At 34.5% G+C, this 18605-nt stretch overlaps 2 protein-coding genes across 4 annotated transcripts in view; one reads left to right on the top strand and one right to left on the bottom strand.

Annotated features, from left to right (window-relative positions):
- Window positions 1-18605, top strand: part of LOC136040984 (hemicentin-2-like) — a 186309-nt gene that overhangs the window by 166086 nt on the left and 1618 nt on the right. The window lies entirely within an intron of this gene.
- Window positions 2265-17384, bottom strand: LOC136040983 (uncharacterized). Its single transcript, XM_065725461.1, has 3 exons — window positions 17290-17384; window positions 11222-11375; window positions 2265-6078 (listed from the first exon to the last, which is right to left on the bottom strand). Exons 1-3 carry the CDS (start codon window positions 17308-17310, stop codon window positions 2345-2347), a joined length of 3909 nt encoding a protein of 1302 aa, XP_065581533.1. The 5' UTR covers window positions 17311-17384; the 3' UTR covers window positions 2265-2344.

Raw genomic sequence — 18605 nt, 5'->3', positions numbered from 1 at the left:
ATAATCCAGGTATTTCTGGCTCACTCTCCATGGAATATACACCTCCCCCCACGAAAAACTCGCTGCGTGAAAGTTTCATCCAACGTAAAGTACCCCCCCCCCCCCGTCAAGTTCCCTTTTGACAGTTCCGCTCGCTGAAAATACCCTTTCCCCGTAAAATTTCTTTGAACGAGTCAGCCTGAAAAACCACCCTTAGTACACTTTCATTTGAAAAGATTTTAATCTCTAATCGGTTTCTTGATCGATCCGGAAATTCCCTCTTCCATAAAATTTTTTTCTGGAAATCAAAATACGCAGAACTTAGCCTCCGGATATTTCCTCCGAAAAATTTTCACATCCAAAGTGAGTTGAAAAAGAGAATTTAAGACATTTTCTGTCAAATCCTTGCAGTGTAAAATTTTCTTTGGAAGATTCACTCCCACTCTGGAAATTTACATCCCAAGGAAGATTCTAAATCCAGCCCAAGCAAGACCCCTTCCCCGAAAAATGTCTATACTTCCCAATAACAAATACTGTCCGTAAACAATGGGCAAATTTCATAACTTACAGGCCCCTCCCCACGGACTGTGGGGGTCATTTTACCCCTAAAGACATAGTTATTTATCTTTCAACTATACTGAAAAAATGGCTATCTCAAAAGTTTGATCAGATAACTCTGGGAAATAAACGGGATTGATTGATGGGATTAATTTGGGAAATAATCTTTTTGTCACTTAGAAATGACACTAGAACTTATAATTTCCGTTTGAATGCAAGATATCCCGATCTTTTAGGACCATTATTTCAACATTATCATCCCTCGAAAAAAAAAAAAAAAAAAAAAAACAGGCATCCGTGATCTATCTTATAGCATAAATAGCAAAATTCCACACTTTTGTATGTAGGAGCTTGAAACTTCTACAATAGGGTTCTCAGGTACGCTGAATCAGATTGCGTGATTTTCATCAAGATTCCTTGAATTTTAGAGGGTGTCCTCCTCCCATTTCAAAAATCAGGCGAATTTTCTCAGGCTCGTAACTTTCGATGGGTAAAATTAAACTCGATGAATCTTATATGTTTGAAATTAGCATAATAATCTGATTTCATTTGATGTATCTATCGGTATCAAAATTAAACTTTTTAGAGTTTTGGTTACTATTGAGCCGGGTCGCTCCTTACTTACAGTTCGTTACCACGATGTGTTTGAAAACTGAAACCCTAAAACAATCAAATTTGACTAAAATATGTACAACCATGAATTAAAATCTTTACTCTGATTCTAAATGCGTAAATTTCACTCATATTAAAGTTGATTACCAAAAGATAATAGACTAGAAAAATGTATATAATCTTACAAAAAAAAACAATTTGGCTCTCCCAAAAGGAGTAAGATTTTGATTGAAAATATGCAGCGAAATAAATGCGAGACTTTTCTTCCTGTAAATACTGGTCATCCATGTGATCATCAGTAGCCTTGTACATGTAGATTATCGAAACAGGTTACATTTCAATGTAGCCTACAGTGACATTTTTAAGTATTGAAAGTGATGACGCCATAAGTAATTGCCACATTCTCGCATTTTGATTCGAAAAACATCAATTTTCGCCCGAATAGAGCCAAAGCATTATTTTGCAAAAAGTTTGGAATGTTAACTATTTAAACGAGTCAATTGCCATATTTCGATTACAGACAAGTTTGTAATTTTGTTCCAAAATGTGCGTTTTAAGGCTTCAAGCAACCCTCTCCTAGTTTTACTTGCTTTACCCCTCCCCCAACTTTAAACCTTGTATGTTTACTGGGATGCACATTCTTGGAGTATGAAAAGAATCAACTAAGGCAAAAGAATTTTAATTTTAAACGTCTAGAAAATAAGCGTTCATTGTGTACCGACTATCATGTTTAGGGAAGAATGCGCCACTGTTCGTACGTATGACAATAGAAACTAGCAGGTATCATATCACATCCTTTTCGGCTAATTTAAAAAAATTCTAATCTCTCGTTTTCAGAAACTTCAGTTGACGGGATTTTGGTAAAAATCGAGTAAAACTGCTTTTTGTCTCATAAAATGGCCAGAAAAGCAGCTTGTTGAGGTGTAATCGTTTTTGTTACTTAAGAAAAGCACTAAATTAACATTCATTTATGACCGTTTTACTCAATATATTGGTTACATATTTCCATTATTTAAGGGTTACCTAACAATCGCTGTTTATCTACCGTTCATTATGATAACGGTTTTATAAAGTGTAAGGCTAAGGTTGTCGGTTGAAGAGAGACGTGTGGCTCCTTATTTTTTTATGTTTTAATGAAAATGTATCAAAAATATAAAAATAAGGCAAGTTATTTAAACTAACCATTAATATTGTCTCATGGACGAATGTGCTGTGACATCGATTTTGACTTGGAGGATTCTTTCATAAGCTCCATGTCACTCATTTGTGAATGATCTACGTATATTTCTTGGTATTCTGGCGATTTGTGTTTATCTTCTGACTTTAGATATATTTCTGGCAGTGTCAGTCTTTGGCGCTTTTTTGGATTGATTCTGATTGGTTTTATTAGCAATGGTAATGAGTTTTGAACGTTGTTTTGCAGTTCATGCGTCTCATCAGTTTCATAATGAACTTGGTTAATCTTCTTTTCTGCTTTTGCTTTTTGTTCCACATGCTCAGGAATTTCCTCTGCTACTTTGCTTTGCAGTGGAACTGTTTGCTGCGATAGCTCTTTTGAATGCTCGACGAAAGATTTTTCAATATTTCCTTCAGGCCTTTGAGAGGATTTTGGTTTATTGTATTCAATATTCGTTGGTTCTTGGTTGCTTACAAAATAAACAACCATTTCTTCGGGATGGAGCAAATATGAAGAATTACCTTCATTTTCAGGAGCAGCCATTTCTACTTCTTGTTTATTTGGTTCATTTACGTTGTATTTCTCTGCATCTACCTTCTTATCATATGTGTAGGTAGGGGAACTACTCACCATCACGGGCATGGTTGCAAATAATTCTTTATGGTCTCCTAAGATGGAAGAAGTCAGTTGCGCTTCCTCGTTCTTCGGTGATAGGATTTTCATTTGATCCTCGTGATCCATGAAGTAAATAACTATTTCTTCTTGATGAGATACTGAAGGAGGGCTGTTTTCATAATCTACTGCCTTCTGAACATCTTTTAATGCAGAGGGAGTTTTTGGCACTTCTTTGTTTCGATGTGTAGCTGAATTGGGATCCTCAGTATTTGTTTCCTTGTCATATGCATAAGAAAAAGAGGATGTCTTTACTGTAGGTATATTTAACAGTAAGTCTTTTGAAAGTTTATTTCGTGCTCCTGGCGAATGTTTGTAATTAATTTCGTGATTTTTAAATTGTTCGGATTTCATTTGGATTTGTTTATTTGGTTCCGTACTAGGTGGGTTTCTAACTTGTACTTCTACTAGCTGTTCAGGATTTTTTATTCTTATTTTTCTTCCAGATTTATTTAAGGGTGTCATTTTTGTACCGTCAAGTTGACTGTTTCCACTCGTACCCTTGTTTAAGTGAGAGGACAAGTTAGATGATGACTGAAGTTTATTTGTTTTTTTCATCCTTATTCTATTTCCATACTCATTAGAACTTATTAAGACTGGACTTGTGGTTGTATTTTCGACTTTTTTAGTTGGTTTGATTGTTTGGTCATGATAATATGAAGGTCTATGTGTTTTTTCTCCGTCCGTTGGTTGTAGTGTTGCTACTATCATTCGTTGAGGAGGAATATTTTCATTGTTGGTCATAGGCTTATAATTATCCGATGTATTGGATATAGCTGTAAACACTTCTGGTGGTTTTATTTCTGATGGATACTCTGTAGTTACTCCGTCTTCTTGTATCGTCTTTTGCTGAACCACAGAAGTGTCTCTAAAATCTGGAGTGTTGCTAATGTTTTCTAACGCGTCATATAACTCAGTGGTTTTTTTTAAAGGCCTGCCTGTTTCCTCATAATACGCTGAATCTATTGACCCTTCTTTTTTATCTCCTTCCACTTTTGCTGCTTCTTTCAATCCGAGAGGCTCTTTATTTTCATGCTTAATACCATCCTTAATATGTTGGCCCAAAATGTTATATATTGTAATGGGTACTTCGGTTGGCTTTCTTGAAATTGCAAACTCTGTTGTTGCTTTAGTTTCTTTGAAAGTTGGCAGATGAAATTTTAGAGGTTCAATAGGTTCTGAAACCCTAGAAAGATTTTCACCCCCTTCATTTATTTCTGTATATGATGTAGTGGTGTTGTTTGTTTCATTCTGTGATGGTGTGACTTCGTTGCCATCTCCGTATTCCTCTGGATTAACAATATTAACTGTTTCCTCTTGAATACTTTTATCAAAGATGTATTCTTTATTATGAGATTCAGTTAGGTATGATTTATCTCTATTGTAATCATTCGCTAGAGGCTCGTTTATTAGTGTGGTAGTCGAGGTAAATAGTGGTTCAGGTTTCTTAGTAACATCATTTATTCTATAGTAGTTATTTTCTATGTTGTTTCGTCCCGTTAGGATCTTGGTTGAGGGTTTTTCATCTTTTTGAACTGAAGTGGCATCAGAAGAATAAGGTTTAGCATAGAGAGCAGGTGTTTGCATAGAAGTTACTTTATGATCTTTTATGCCATAAAGATTTTCTACAGGGTCAATCGGTGTCATAGCTGTGTAAGTAAGAGTCTCGGTAGTGGCAAGAGCTGACGTTTCCGTATGATGATTTATGATTGTTTCATGTAACTGTGTTTCTCCGTCTCTTGAAACTGATTCTTCTTCAATGTCGTCCTGCGAATATTTTTTTTCGACTTCAGTGTTTAATCGAATAAATTGGATTTCGGTCGTAGTATCAGAAAATTTTTCATCCATTCCTGATGCGTCAAAAACAGCAGGATCAGTCAGATTGCTATTAGTCATGTCGTTAGATTTTGCTGTATCTTGCGTAGACGCAGTCCCTTCCAAAACACTAATATCTCGTAAAGCACCTTTTACTGCATCATCGTGTAATGTTGTAGGTCTAGTAAATGTTTCAAGTTGTTTGTTAGCATATACTTCATCACTATAACGAGGCTTATTAACTAAGTGATTGCGCTCATTAACATCATTCTTTAATTGTACTGGGCTCTCAGTTGGCTGAATTTTTTCTATAATGGGTACTGAGTAAAATGATTGCTTACTTTCTGGACTCAAAGTAGGTTTTAATACTGACTCTTTATTCTGTGTTTGTTCAGTTGAAGTGTGCAAGCTTTCAAGCTTAGATTTGTAAAGAAATGTGATATTTTCATCCTGCTTTATTTTAGGATTTTCTGAGTCAAATTGTATATGTGAAGGAAGTTCAATCTCGTATTCCTTTGATATTGTAGATGTAGATGCATCACCAGTCTTAGGAGCAAAAGTAGAAGCTAATGTATTCCTGTCTAGTTTATTGCCTGCTAAAACTTTAATATCACTTTCTGTTTTAGAATTTATGAAAGGCCTAGAGTTGACAATCTCTGGTGCCTGATAATTTATATTTTCATTTTTTACAGCATCAGTGGCTTTATCGGTAGGTTTAGTTGATGAAAAAACAGTTTCATCTGGCTTAGGCACTCTTTCTGATCCACTTTTGGTTTTCCATGTCTCAGTCGTGGCATGCCTTATTGTCGATCCATAATTTTTCTCGGAATACCTGCTCCGTAATAATGAATCATCGTTTCCGTAATTTATAGGTTTTAAATTTATATTTGGTTGCTGGAGGTGTTTAGATTGGTAGTCCATTTTTTTATATTGTTGTCTGTTTAATTCAGCTATTTTTGCTGCCCGAATTTTTTCATGTTCTGCCGCTATCTTTTTCTGCTTCATTATTTCCGCTTCATAAAGAGTAGCAGCCTGTACCATATCAGCTTTCGCTTTTTCTAAATGTTTTTTTTGGGTTTCTATATACTCATCAGAAACCTTTGGTATACTATTGGTACAAAGACCAGAGTAGGTAATAGTTGGATGATATCCGTTTTCATCTGCTGTGTAAACAACATGTCTTTTACATCCATCGGGCTGTTCTATTGTATATTCACCGAATACTTTCTTTGAGTCCCCTTGTTCAAACGCATCTTTTCTATCACCTGAAAAATTAAACTTTATTAACATGTCAAAACTTTAACAAGACTATATTTGAACTTTAAAAAAACAAGCTGTTAACATTGTATATTTCAGAATTTAATTGTGTATGGACTTTTTTTCAAAAGCAAAAGATTACTAAGGAAAGATATGACTACTAAAAGAAAAAAACACGATACGAGGACGGACACCACTCTTAGATCTGGGTAGAAGACATACAACCAACTTTCTCAAACTATCTTTAACTAAAAGTAGAGTAAGAAACAAAGTTTGTAGTTTATTTATCCTGAAAATGTGCACACTAAGAGAGTCTTATGGGATCATATATTTCTAGTAGAATCGAAAATCTATAGATCATCCGATGTACCATTCCTGCCCAATATCTTCTATCACCCAGTATCATACCACAGCTTGTTCATATATAAGTCTTGGAAAACGGGAAAATTGAGGTATCTTTATCTTACAAATGGTTGATCGGATCTTAATGAAACTTGATATGTAGAAAGATCTTATGTCTCAGATGCTCCATTTTCAATTCGAATCGGATTCGGGGACGTAGGGGGTTGGAGGGGGGAAACAGAAATCTTGGAAACCGGGAAGATTGTAAAACGCTTAGAGTGGAGAGATCGGGATGAAACTTGATGGGAAGAATAAGCACAAGTTCTAGATAAGTGATTGACAGAATGATAATGGATCTGCTCTCTTTGGGGGAGTTAGGGGGGGGGGGTTAATTCGGAAAAATTAGAAAAATTGAGGTATTTGTAACTTAAGAACGGGTGACCGTATCTTAATTAAATTTGATATTTAGAAGGAATTCATGTCTCAAAGCTCTCATTTTAAATCCCGACGAGATCTGGTGACATTGGGGGAGTACGAGGGGTAAACCGGAAATCTTGGAAAACGCTTAGAGTGGAGAGCGAGATGTAACTTGGTGGGTAGAATATGCAAATGTCGTAGATACATGATTGATGTAACCGGACTGGATCCACTCGCTTTGGGGGAGTTAGAGTGGGTCCAGTTTATTTATTTATTTAAGAATTAACGACCCTTCTTGACTACTAAGGTCCCTGCGTCGGCCCTGCAGTGCATTCCTGCAGCGTGATTCGATCTCTGGGTCGCGTATTACCAAGCTAAGGTCAAATCCACTGCGCCACCACAGGGCTGAGTGGGTCCAGTGCTCTGGCGAGTTTGGTGCTTCTGGACGTGCTAGGACGATGAAAATTTGTTGGCGCGTCAGGGACCTGCACAAATTGACTTGATAAAATTGTTTTCCCCAATGCGACCATCTGGGGGGGCTGAAGGGAGAGTAAAAATTAGAAAAAATGAGGTATTTTTTGAGCTCATGCCATTTGAGTTCTTGGCTCTTGGCTCTTCCAACCTCGTCACAAGTGCCACATGAGCTCTTAGCTCTTGTTCAGAAGTATTGTAGTTTGGAGAGGTATAATATGAAGACAGCAATTAAAGATTCAAATGGGGTTTGAAGGTAGTTACTGTTTTCTGGAAGTGTGGCACAGACCGGGGATGTCTACCCTTTTTGCTGTATTTGGTAACAGAAAACAAAAAAAAATCCTTAATGTTACCAGGCTTAAACACTAAAGTACTTTATGAACAATATTTATGAAATCGCACTTTGAAAATTGCTAAAAAAAAAAAAAATAACCTATTTCTCAGGTTATTGGGCACCACTTTGTTAGCTTATGGTAAACCGGTTTGGCATTTAGTCTTTAGAATTGCTTTTAGCCTCTAAGTCAAGAATAGGAAATTGGGTTATGGGTAACATAATTGAAAACGTCGAGACATCACATACAGGCTATCTTGGTCTTGGACCATCGGTAGCCTATGTTATATTTTCCAAAAATTATTTCCTTGAATGATAGAGGGTTTGTAGAACTAATGCTATTGCCAGTAATTTTACAATTTTGAAACATTGATATGGAATCAAAAGTTAGTTTTTGATTAAAAATTTTGAATTTTGAGTTACTTATTAAAGTAATAAGATATTATTCCGGAATTTAAATGTAAGAAAATTCCAAAAATTGTTAATTCTATTCAAATGCCAAGAAAACACATAGTGTACAATTTGCAGGAAGATTTGCGCATGAATTTTTTTTTTAATATTTGTGCCGCGTGTACTCATTGCTGACCGAAAATGTAGTAAGGTGACGCTTTTCCTACTGTGCTTGACACGTTTTATGAAAAACAACAGTTCTTGTCTGTGTCAACATTTGGCTATGGAGGAAACATGGATTCACAGTCAAACAGTTCGTGGTAACGAACTGTAGTAAGGAGCGACCCGGCTCAATAGTAATCAAAACTCAAAAAAGGAATTTTGATACCAATAGCTACATCAAAAGAATTGCATTTTAATGCTGATTTTAAATATATAAGTTTCATCAAGTTTAGTCTTACCCATCAAAAGTTACGAGCCTGAGAAAATTTGCGTTATTTTAGAAAATAGGGGGAAACACCCCCTAAAAGTCACAGAATCTTAACGAAAATTACACCATCAGATTCAGCGTATCAGTGAACCCTACTGTAGAAGTTTCAAGCTCCTATCTACAAAAATGTGGAACTTTGTATTTTTTGCCAGAAGGCAGATCACGGATGCGTGTTTATTTGTTTATTTGTTTGTTTGTTTGTTTTTTTTTTTGTTTTTTTCTTTTCTTTTTCCCAGGGGTGATCGTATCGACTCAGTTGTCCTAGAATGTTGCGAGAGGGCTCATTCTAACGGAAATGAAAAGTTCTAGTGCCCTTTTTAAGTGACCAAAAAAATTGGAGGGCACCTAGGCCCCCTCTGACGCTAATTATTTTCCCAAAGTCAACGGATCAAAATTCTGAGATAGCCATTTTATTCAGCGTAGTCGAAAAACCTTATAACTATGTCTTTGGGGACGACTTACTCCCCCACAGTCCCCGTGGGAGGGGCTACAAACTTTGACCAGTGCTTACAATATATAGTAATGGTTATTGGGAAGTGTGCAGGCGTTTTCAGTTTTTTTTGGTCGGGGGGAGGGGTTGAGAATAGGGAGATAGGCTGGGGGAACTTTCCATCGAGGAATTTGTCATGGTGAAAGAAAATTTCCATGAAGGGAGCGCAGGATTTACTAGCATTATTTAAAAAAAAATGAAAAAATAAATATGAAAAAGTTTTTTCAGCTGGAAGTAAAGAGCAGCATTAAAACTTAAAACGAACAGAAATTATTACCCATATGAGGGCTCACCTCCTCCTAATACCCCGCTCTTTACGCTAAAGTATTTTTAGTAATTTCAACTATTTATTCTACGGCTTTTGTGATTCAGGGGTCATTCTTAATGAATTGGGACAAAATTTAAGCTTTAGTGTAAAGAGAGAGGTACTGACGAGGGGGCGAACACCCTCATATATGTAATAAAAACATTAGAATACAAAACTTCTTTACGTAAGCTAATTTATAAATTACGTATATCTTTTACTAAAAAAAAGATTTGTAAAAAATTAAAAGTTCTTGTTGCCTTTATCTTAATTAACCAAAAAATCGGAGGGCAACTAGGCTTCATCCCCCGCTCTTTTTTCTCAAAATCATTCGATCAAAATTATGAGAAAGCGATTTAGCAAAAAAAAAAATAATATGCAAATTTCGTTTTAATTATTCCTCTGCGGAGAGCCAATACCAAAACATGCATTGATTGAAAAACGTTCTGAAATTAAATAAAAAAAACAAGTTTTTTTAACTGAAAGTAAGGATCAAAATTAAAACTTAAAACGAATAGAAATTACTTCGTATATGAAAGGGGCTGCTTCCTCGCCAACGCCCCGCTCTTTACGCTAAATTTTTTTACTGTTTTAAAAAAGAGTTGAGAGAAAGAGTCAAAATTTAGCGTAAAGAGCGGGGCGTTGGTGAGGAAGCAGCCCCTTTCATATACGAAGTAATTTCTGTTCGTTTTAAGTTTTAGTTTTGCTCCTTACTTTCAGTTAAAAAAACTTGTTTTTTTTATTTAATCGTATAATTGAACTGAAACAACAGTCCATGGTGTGCATATAGGTTAGTCTCTTGGATTCAAAGAAGGCAAAGCCACCGGTGTCAATAATCTCGGTATCAATTTTTGGAGATTCAAAAGAATCTTGTCATTCAAGTACTTTGGAAAAGGTTAAACAGTAGCTGGGAACACGATTTTAACTTTCTAATTAAACCTAACACAAAAGTTAGACTTCACTTACAGAAAAAAAATCAATTGGGACAATTCCCCAGGCCATAAATACGTAAGTTAAATGAGTAGTTTGCACCCGAAAGTGGTAGAGCAGTCACCCTATTAGGCATACCCGGCAGCTTCGATTTTTCATCCTAAACCTTAAATTGTGATCATTATAATTAAACTTTGTTCTCCAGTCAAGAAGCGATTGCGGTAGTCAACGAATATATTGGTGCGCATCCGGAACAGAACCATAGAGACTGGTTAAAGGTAATAAACAACCACTCGATAATACGCAGTTTTTAAGAGTGACTATGTAATACCATAGATTTTCATCTATATGAAACTATATCTAAAATGAATATATATATATATGAATCATCTATATGAAAATATCTTGAAAGATAATAAAGATAAATAGATAATATAGATAAAAATAGATAATATAGATAAATAGTATAGATGATATATCTATAATAGATAGTATAGATGGTATGGTATAGATGGTATAAAAACTGGAAAATACTATTTTTACTAAAACATAAGTTACTTATTTCGTCGCCACGTCAATAAAATCTAATCGAACACCCTTGTAAATCAATTGCTCCAGTTTTAACTTAGTTTTCCAACAATATTTTCAATATTTTCAATATTTTCAGCAAATTTCTTGCTCAAAAAGTAAGAGTGATGGTATTTTTTTTTAACTTTGGGCATATTAATCAACTCGATGATAAAATACTTTTTGTTGATTCAAAATACAGGGCAAGTTGGAGGGATTTTTTTTTTTACCGCTCTTTCCCTAGCAAGAAATAACATACATTTTTTTGTAGTTTATTCTAGTAAAGTTTATTATAAGGAGATAAATTTGGCTTTTTAGTGAAATTTGGATTTGAAGGTGAACTAGAAGTTAATTTGGAATACACAATATTTGAACATATTGAAATGTAAATATGGCTAAACAAATCTTTGATAACCTACCTGTGTCATCATCTGAGACTTTATAGTTGTAGTAATATCCTGAAGGTGATATAGAATAAGTTCCTTGTGCATAGGGGTCGTAAGATGATTTCTTAGGAGATGGACTAGCCACCAGTCTTTGGTATTCACACTTCACCAATCCAAGGGTGAGTGCCTGAAAACGAAAATAAATAAATAAAAGCACCTATTTTTATTTTATTTTGATGTATGTGTTTATAAAACAATCTTAGTTTTTTATTGAATATATACTAAATAAACTGCTAAAGTGTTAAAGCTAAAACGCAACTAACCCTCCTCCACAGCCCATTTTGCCTCATAGACATTCGATCAGTGCTTTAAGATATCCATTTGATTCAGCATAGTTGAAAGGCCCAATAACTATGCTTTTGGTGATGACATGACCCTCCATGGTCCCTGGGAATAGGCCTGTAAGTTCCGCAATATGCCCATATTGTTCATATATATTATTTGTTGTCTGGAATATATTATTTGTTGTTAGGAAAAAAACAGTATTAAAACTTAGAATCGAAAGAAATTATTCTGTATATGAGGGAGCTGCCCCTTCCTCAACCCTCGCTCTTTACGCTAAAGTTTGACTTTGTCCTCATTCTTTGGGACTAATCAAACGCAAGGAACGTGTATTTTGTATTGAAAGTATTTTTGAAGAGCTTTAAGACTTTAGCGTAAAGAGTGAGGGTTTACGAATGAGCACGCCCCCCCCTTCCTATAAAAAAATATTCTGGTTCGTTTTAGGTTTTCATGTTTCTCCTTACTTTCGGTTGAGTTTTTTTATTATTATTTAATAATACAAAAAATTCAACTTGTACCCCTAGAGAAAATTAAGCAGTAAAATTTTACTCAGCTACTCTCCTCCTAAATTGATTGTGGTAGTTGTTATGCTTAAAAAATTAAACTGAGCATCCGTAGCTGTTGTTCAGGTCGTTTCTGATGTACTGGCAAACATAGTTTTTTTTATATACTTTCGCTTAGCAACGATTTTTATTTTCCTCTACGTTAAGTTTTTATTTTGGTACATTTTTCTTTCCTTTTTTTTCTTCTTGCACAACTGCAATAGACCTAAACAAGAAGATTTATTTTTGTAACTTGAATCTAAACATTATTTTTCCTTTGAAAATAAGTAATTTGCCACAGTCTAATTCTATATCATGTCTGTGTTGCTTTTTCAAAACATCTGTTCTGTGTTAATTTCATTTGTATTAGTTCAGCAGTAATGTATTTAGGGATAAAGACTCTGAGGATAGACCCTCCTCCCTCCAAAGCTTGGACCAATTAAACAAATCCGAATAAACAGTGACATACATAAATGCGTGGTCTCTCACATTTTCGAACCTAATCTGAACTGGACACATAACTCCTCTTCCTTGCAAAAGAAGGTCCCGCGTCTACTCCTAGCTCATTTTCAGAAATATAAATATATCCCACTAGGTCTTCAGACCGTTGCTATATCGCATATGGGGAGCTAAACTATACATCTCTGTTTTCTATTAATGGAATTCATGTATTTATGTGGGGTTGGGTAGTGGAAAATGTGCTAGCTCGACTATTACTGGAAAGACATAGGGTGCCTTCTGTCTCTATACGTTGAGACTAGTACCTTTATGGATTTTCTTGCCCTGATATCCCTCCAAGACCCAATTTTGTCTCGATTTTGCAATACTTGGTAGCTATTGTGACTCAAATATGGGAGTAACGCCGCTAAGCAAAGATTATTTTTGGTGATGACGCTGAAATCGGCTGTTTTATCAGTTTGTATCGACTTTAGTATCAGTTTAGTGCAATATTACCAAGAAACATACTTGCATGGGATTTTATAGATAAGTAAAAGGTAAAAAAATGAAAATACTGAAAAACTTCAAAATCTCCTGAAAATATGGTTTACCGAGTACTTCCTCCATGTAATTTTACTTCCTTCAAGTTCCATGTAATTTGTTCTAAGTAAAAGGTAATTACATAAATTGTTTACTTCATTTCCGCCATCTCAAAGGGTCTAGATAGGGTCCCATCTAGATATGGCAATCCTGGATAAGCATGATGTGTAAAAAAAAAAAAACTTGAAACTCCGTTTATATCTGTTTTCTTTACGTTCCCTCCTCCCCTCCTCTGAACAATTTGAATAAAAAAAAAAGATACAGGTTTTCATTTTCCATAATGTGTTGCAAAATGTCAGAAAAAATTAATTGTTGGAAACTATTGGTTTTGGTTACTATGTACTAGCTAACTTTAAAAGTTTTAAATTTAGTGCCCATTAGATTGATTTCAAAAGCTCCCTATTAATTCTTTTGAACTTAACTAAACAAAAATTAATTTAACTATACTAAAGTTTATTTAACTAAATCAAAATAGGGTTAAGCTCATTATGCTTTGATGAACTCAGCAAAGTACTCATACAAAGTACTCACAAATCTCAGACTAAAACGGACAATTTTAGTCACATGGAGATTTTATGGCCTTTAAAAGCTAAAGGACAAATACGTTATTTTAATAGTAATCCCAAATTCACAAAGATGGAAAACAAATCAGAGAAAGATGGAAACTTTGAAATGTAGAAAATGAACTTGCCCAAAGATAACTTCGAAGACCCCACTGCCTTTCCATGACGAAAATATAACATTTCAAAATAGGGATGAAAGCTTTTAATTAACAGTGAAACAAATATAAAATTTTTAACTCGATATTTTGGACACATATACAGTCTTACTGCTGATTTTACTACAGATGATAGACACTGTATATGTGTCCGAAATATTCAGTTAAAAATGTGATATTTGTTTCACTGTCAATGAAAACGTTTCGTCCCTATTTTGAACTGTTATATTTTCTAAACCTTCCAAAAGCGTGTCAAACCTCAATGATGGTGGGAAGGTGATTAAAATTAGACCTTATTATTTTTGCTTTTATTACCTATAACACGTCTAGATTCCTTAGTTAAGAAAAGTAAGAAGGGTTAATGGTAAATGTTTAAAGGTTAATAGTTAACGGAAAAGTAAAGCTGAAGCGTTGAAAATATAGTAAATGTAGCCAATTTAAAACCAAAATGTTTCTTTTTTGTCATTGTCGTGAATGGGAATAGTCCTTTCTTTTGTTCTCTTTTCTTTCTTATTTTGCTTAGAAATCCAAATTGGGCTGCGTTTCATCTTGCCGGTTAATTCAATTCTTATTGTAGTGGCAGTGGAACTACATAAGTGTAAAAGATTCACAACACCAAATAAAGGAACTGACAATGGCTTATTGGTTTTTAAAACAATTTCTTATGCTTTTGCATGAAGAAGAATAATAAGTTTTCCTAACAAAGTAAAAGTATTCATCATGACGACAGACCACAAATTTGTTAATGATATACACAATAATTATACAAAAGCTTTACAATATAACCTACTAATACATTCCTTGATTTCTTCTGTTGATGTTCTCTTTAAGGATTTTATGGAGTTTATCTATTTGCCCTTTGATAGCTTAATTTTATGTTTATGTTTAATATTGTAATCTCTGATGTTAAGAAGATATTTTTTTTTTTTAGAGATCAATAATGTAGAACCAAATGGAAAACAAGTAAATTTTTTTCAGCATTTATTTAATTTTAAAAATAACAGTAAAGTAACGTAATCCTGATCAATGGAGCCCACTTTAGAGTGGGCTTTGGAGAGAGGGGGTGTTGATAGCACTTGTTTGAGTATGAGCATAATCGCTTGAGTATGCTCGTAAGTAGCCAAGGTCTTCGGCCATCGCCAATGGCCGTTTATTTTTACGTAAAATAGTCTAAAAACACAGTTCTTGATCGTAAGAACTTATTTTAGTTCGGTAGAAATCGTCACATTTTCTGTGTTAATCTTAATCAAACAGCTCGTGGTAACGAACTGTAGTAAGGAGTAACCAGCTCAATAGTAACAGAAATCATATAAAAAAAACAGAATTTTGATACCAACAGATACATCAAAAGAATCGAATTTTTACGCTGATTTTAAATACATAAGTTTAATCAAGTTTAGTCAAACCCATCAAAAGTTAAGGGCCTGAGAAAATTTGCCTTATTTTCGAAAAAGGGGGAAATGCCCATAAAAAGTCATACAATCTTAATGAAAATTGCATCATCAGATTCAGCGTATCAGAGAACCCAACTGTATAAGTTTTGAGCTCCTATCTGCAAAAATGTGGAATTTTTGCCAGAAGAAAGATCACGGATGCGTGTTTTGAAAATTTAAAAAAAGGGGCTGTCCCCTCCTCAACGCCTCGCTCTTCATGCTAAAGTTTATTTTTTTCTTACAACTATACTTTTCAAAACAATAAAAACTTTAGCGTAAAGAGCAGGGTGTTGAGGAAGTGACAGCCCTTTTCATATACGGAATAATTTCTGTTCGTTTTAAGTTTTAATGTCGCTCCTTATTTTCAGTTAAAAAACTTGTTTTTTTTTAAATTCTTTATCATAAGAACTTATCTTAGTTCGGTAGAAATCGTTATATTTTCTGTGCCAATCATAATCAAACAAGAGGCAAATACCGTGGTAACGAACTGTAGTAAGGAGCGACCCAGCTCAATAGTAACCGAAACTCTAAAAAACAGAGTTTCGATACCAAAAGATACATCGAAAGAATTAGATTTTTATGCTGATTTTAAATATATAAATTTCATCAAGTTTAGTCTTACCCAACAAAAGTTACGAGCCTGAGAATATTTGCCGTATTTTCGAAAAAAGGGAAAAACACCACCTAACCAGTCATAGAATCTTAATGAAAATCACACCGTCAGATTCAGCATATCAGAGAATGAAACTGTAGAGATTTCAAGCTCCTATCTGCAAAAATGTGGAAAATGTCGTCCGATCAAAACTTTGAGAAAGCCATTTAGCCAAAAAAAAGGCAAAATTAATATGCAAATTCTACAATGTACGGTGAGCCAAAATCAAAACCGACATTAATTCAAAAACGCTCAGAAATTAAATAATTTTTTTTTTTTTAACTGAAAGTAAGGAGCGAAATTTAAACTGAAAACGAACAGAAATTATTCCGTATATGAAAGGGGTGCCCTCCTCAACGCCCTGATCTTCAACCTAAAGTTTGATTCTTTTTCACAGCTCTTCTTTTTAAAACAATAAAAAACTTCAGCGTAAAGAGCAGGTTTTTGAGGAAGGAACAGTCCCTTTCATATATGGAATGATTTCTGTCGCTCCTTACTTTCAGTTAAAAAAAAACTTGTTTTTTTTTTTATTTAATAATTTTACCTCAAGATCAACTGGAACTAAGAAACCGTAACACTCAAATATTTTTGCTTGACAAAATTCCATTAGAAGATTTTGTTTTGTAATATTTTAGATGTCTGAGAAATGTTCTTAAAGTTAGGTCGTAAAGCCTCCCTCCGCTTGATATTTGCTTCTTATTTTATTATATAAAGATAATGATCATTCCCGTCGACATTTTGTCTTTCCCCCTTGGCTATTTCAAAATTTGCTTATTAAATCTTATTAAATTTTTTTAGCTATTTGAAGTTAGGATTATGAACCAAAGGTTAAGGAAAAATGAGCAAAAAATTAATACAAACCATCAAGTTCAGCAAACATTTTGATACAGCCTAGGGCTATGCCCATGCACTAAGTGGGGGGGTCGGTTATTTAGTTAGTCTGGAATTCTAACTCTGAAAATCGAGTAAATAAAGATTTAAAGAATGTACAGAATCTAGTAAATTGCAATTTTGCTGTTTAGTTCAAAACAGGACCTAAGCTCAATTGCTACCATTTTAGAATGGTTTGTATATCACTTTTGTACAATTCTTCGCCCCCCCCCCCTTGGCCCTGCTTTCTACAGCTTGGAAGCTAACACCTTTTCGAATGATTTTACCATCGGATAATTTCACACTAAAAACTACGTAAAATTAGAGTGATGTACTTTAATGAATGGTATAAATAAATATTTTAAAATTTTGTAATGTAGTTTTAAGAATTCTATAGTCTTTCATTCTGATGGGCGACAATCACTAAACTGGAACTATAACTTTTCTCACAGTTCGTTTGTTATCCAATGCATGAAATTTAACGTATTGAATTACGCAGCACTTACTGTTAATAATAATATCTTCATTTTTGCTCACACTCCGTGCCTATACTGAATCACAATACACGAAATTTCTTCTTATAGTAATCACTGGTTGTTACCCTTTAAGCATCATCAAAGCAGAATTTTACCCTCTAATTAAATTGTCCATAGTGTTGTTGACATACAGGTCAAGAACCTTGGATTAAGCTGACCCAGAAAAATATTATGTTTCGAAAACAGGAGCCGTGTAAGTAAGCGCCAATGATATCTACGGAGTAGCCCTTTAAATGAGTAAGGGAAAGGGGGGCTAGACGTTCCGTTGCATAAATACATCTCAAAGTGTTGTTTACTAGTTTTAATAAAAAGTAATTTTGCTTTCATAAATTTTTCCTTTTTATTTTACTATTGACGGAATCTTTTTATGTCTCGACCTATCTGGTACTCTGTAAGCTCAGCCAGAGTCGACCCAGCTCTAAATGGGTACCTGGAGAAATCTCGGGAAAGTAAACAGGAAGGGTGTGCGAAAGCACAAGATGGTTGCCCCCCAACCCCCCACTGCACTTCCTGCAAGGCAGTGCTCTGGATTTATATTTTCTAAAGCTATTATTTGTCAAATTCTGAGTTTGGCTAAGAGGCCATGCTCCTCTGTTCATCTATACTTGTATGGATATAGCCTGCTTTGTGTTTCTCTTATACTTGCTGATCCTTTGGTTCGGTCCCTGTGTTAAGACGACCCTGTATTTTTGAATTGCTAGCTAGCAAAGCTAGAGTTTCTTGCTGTGATCGCCTTATGTGAACTTCTTTTATGTTTGAACGTACGATTTGGATTGGTAACCATAAATTCTAACTTATGAATCGTTTAATGCAAATTTATTTATTTTTAAATATGTAAATTAGTAAATTAATTAATTTAGTTCATCATTTTAATTAGCTTTTCTTTTGTTTTAACATTTTTACCCCATGCGTTTGATATCTTTGCGGTCAAGCATTTATAATAAGTTTTTAATTATTTTATGTTACACATCTACGGAATATGTAGAATTTAATTTTTTCACCTGTTGTTTTGGCAAAAAAGGACTCTCAAAGATAAGATAAAATATCCGGCGTTCTTTTGAGGTCTGTTCTTTGCTTGCAATTATATCACTTTTTTAAATTATCATTTTCACTTATACTCAGGGATTTCAGAATCGAATTCTTCCAGTTTCAGTGTCCGATTGTACTAGCGTCTCTTGTTCTTTCACTTCTTTTATATCCTTCATCTTCTCTTTTCTGTGTGGAATGAAACAGCATAAGTAGCGACAAAGACCACGCTGCCTTTCCATCATAAACATTAAAAACAA

Source organism: Artemia franciscana, chromosome 21, assembly GCF_032884065.1.
Source record: "Artemia franciscana chromosome 21, ASM3288406v1, whole genome shotgun sequence".
NCBI classification, from domain to species: domain Eukaryota; kingdom Metazoa; phylum Arthropoda; class Branchiopoda; order Anostraca; family Artemiidae; genus Artemia; species Artemia franciscana.
This window is presented reverse-complemented; position numbering and strand designations above follow the sequence as displayed.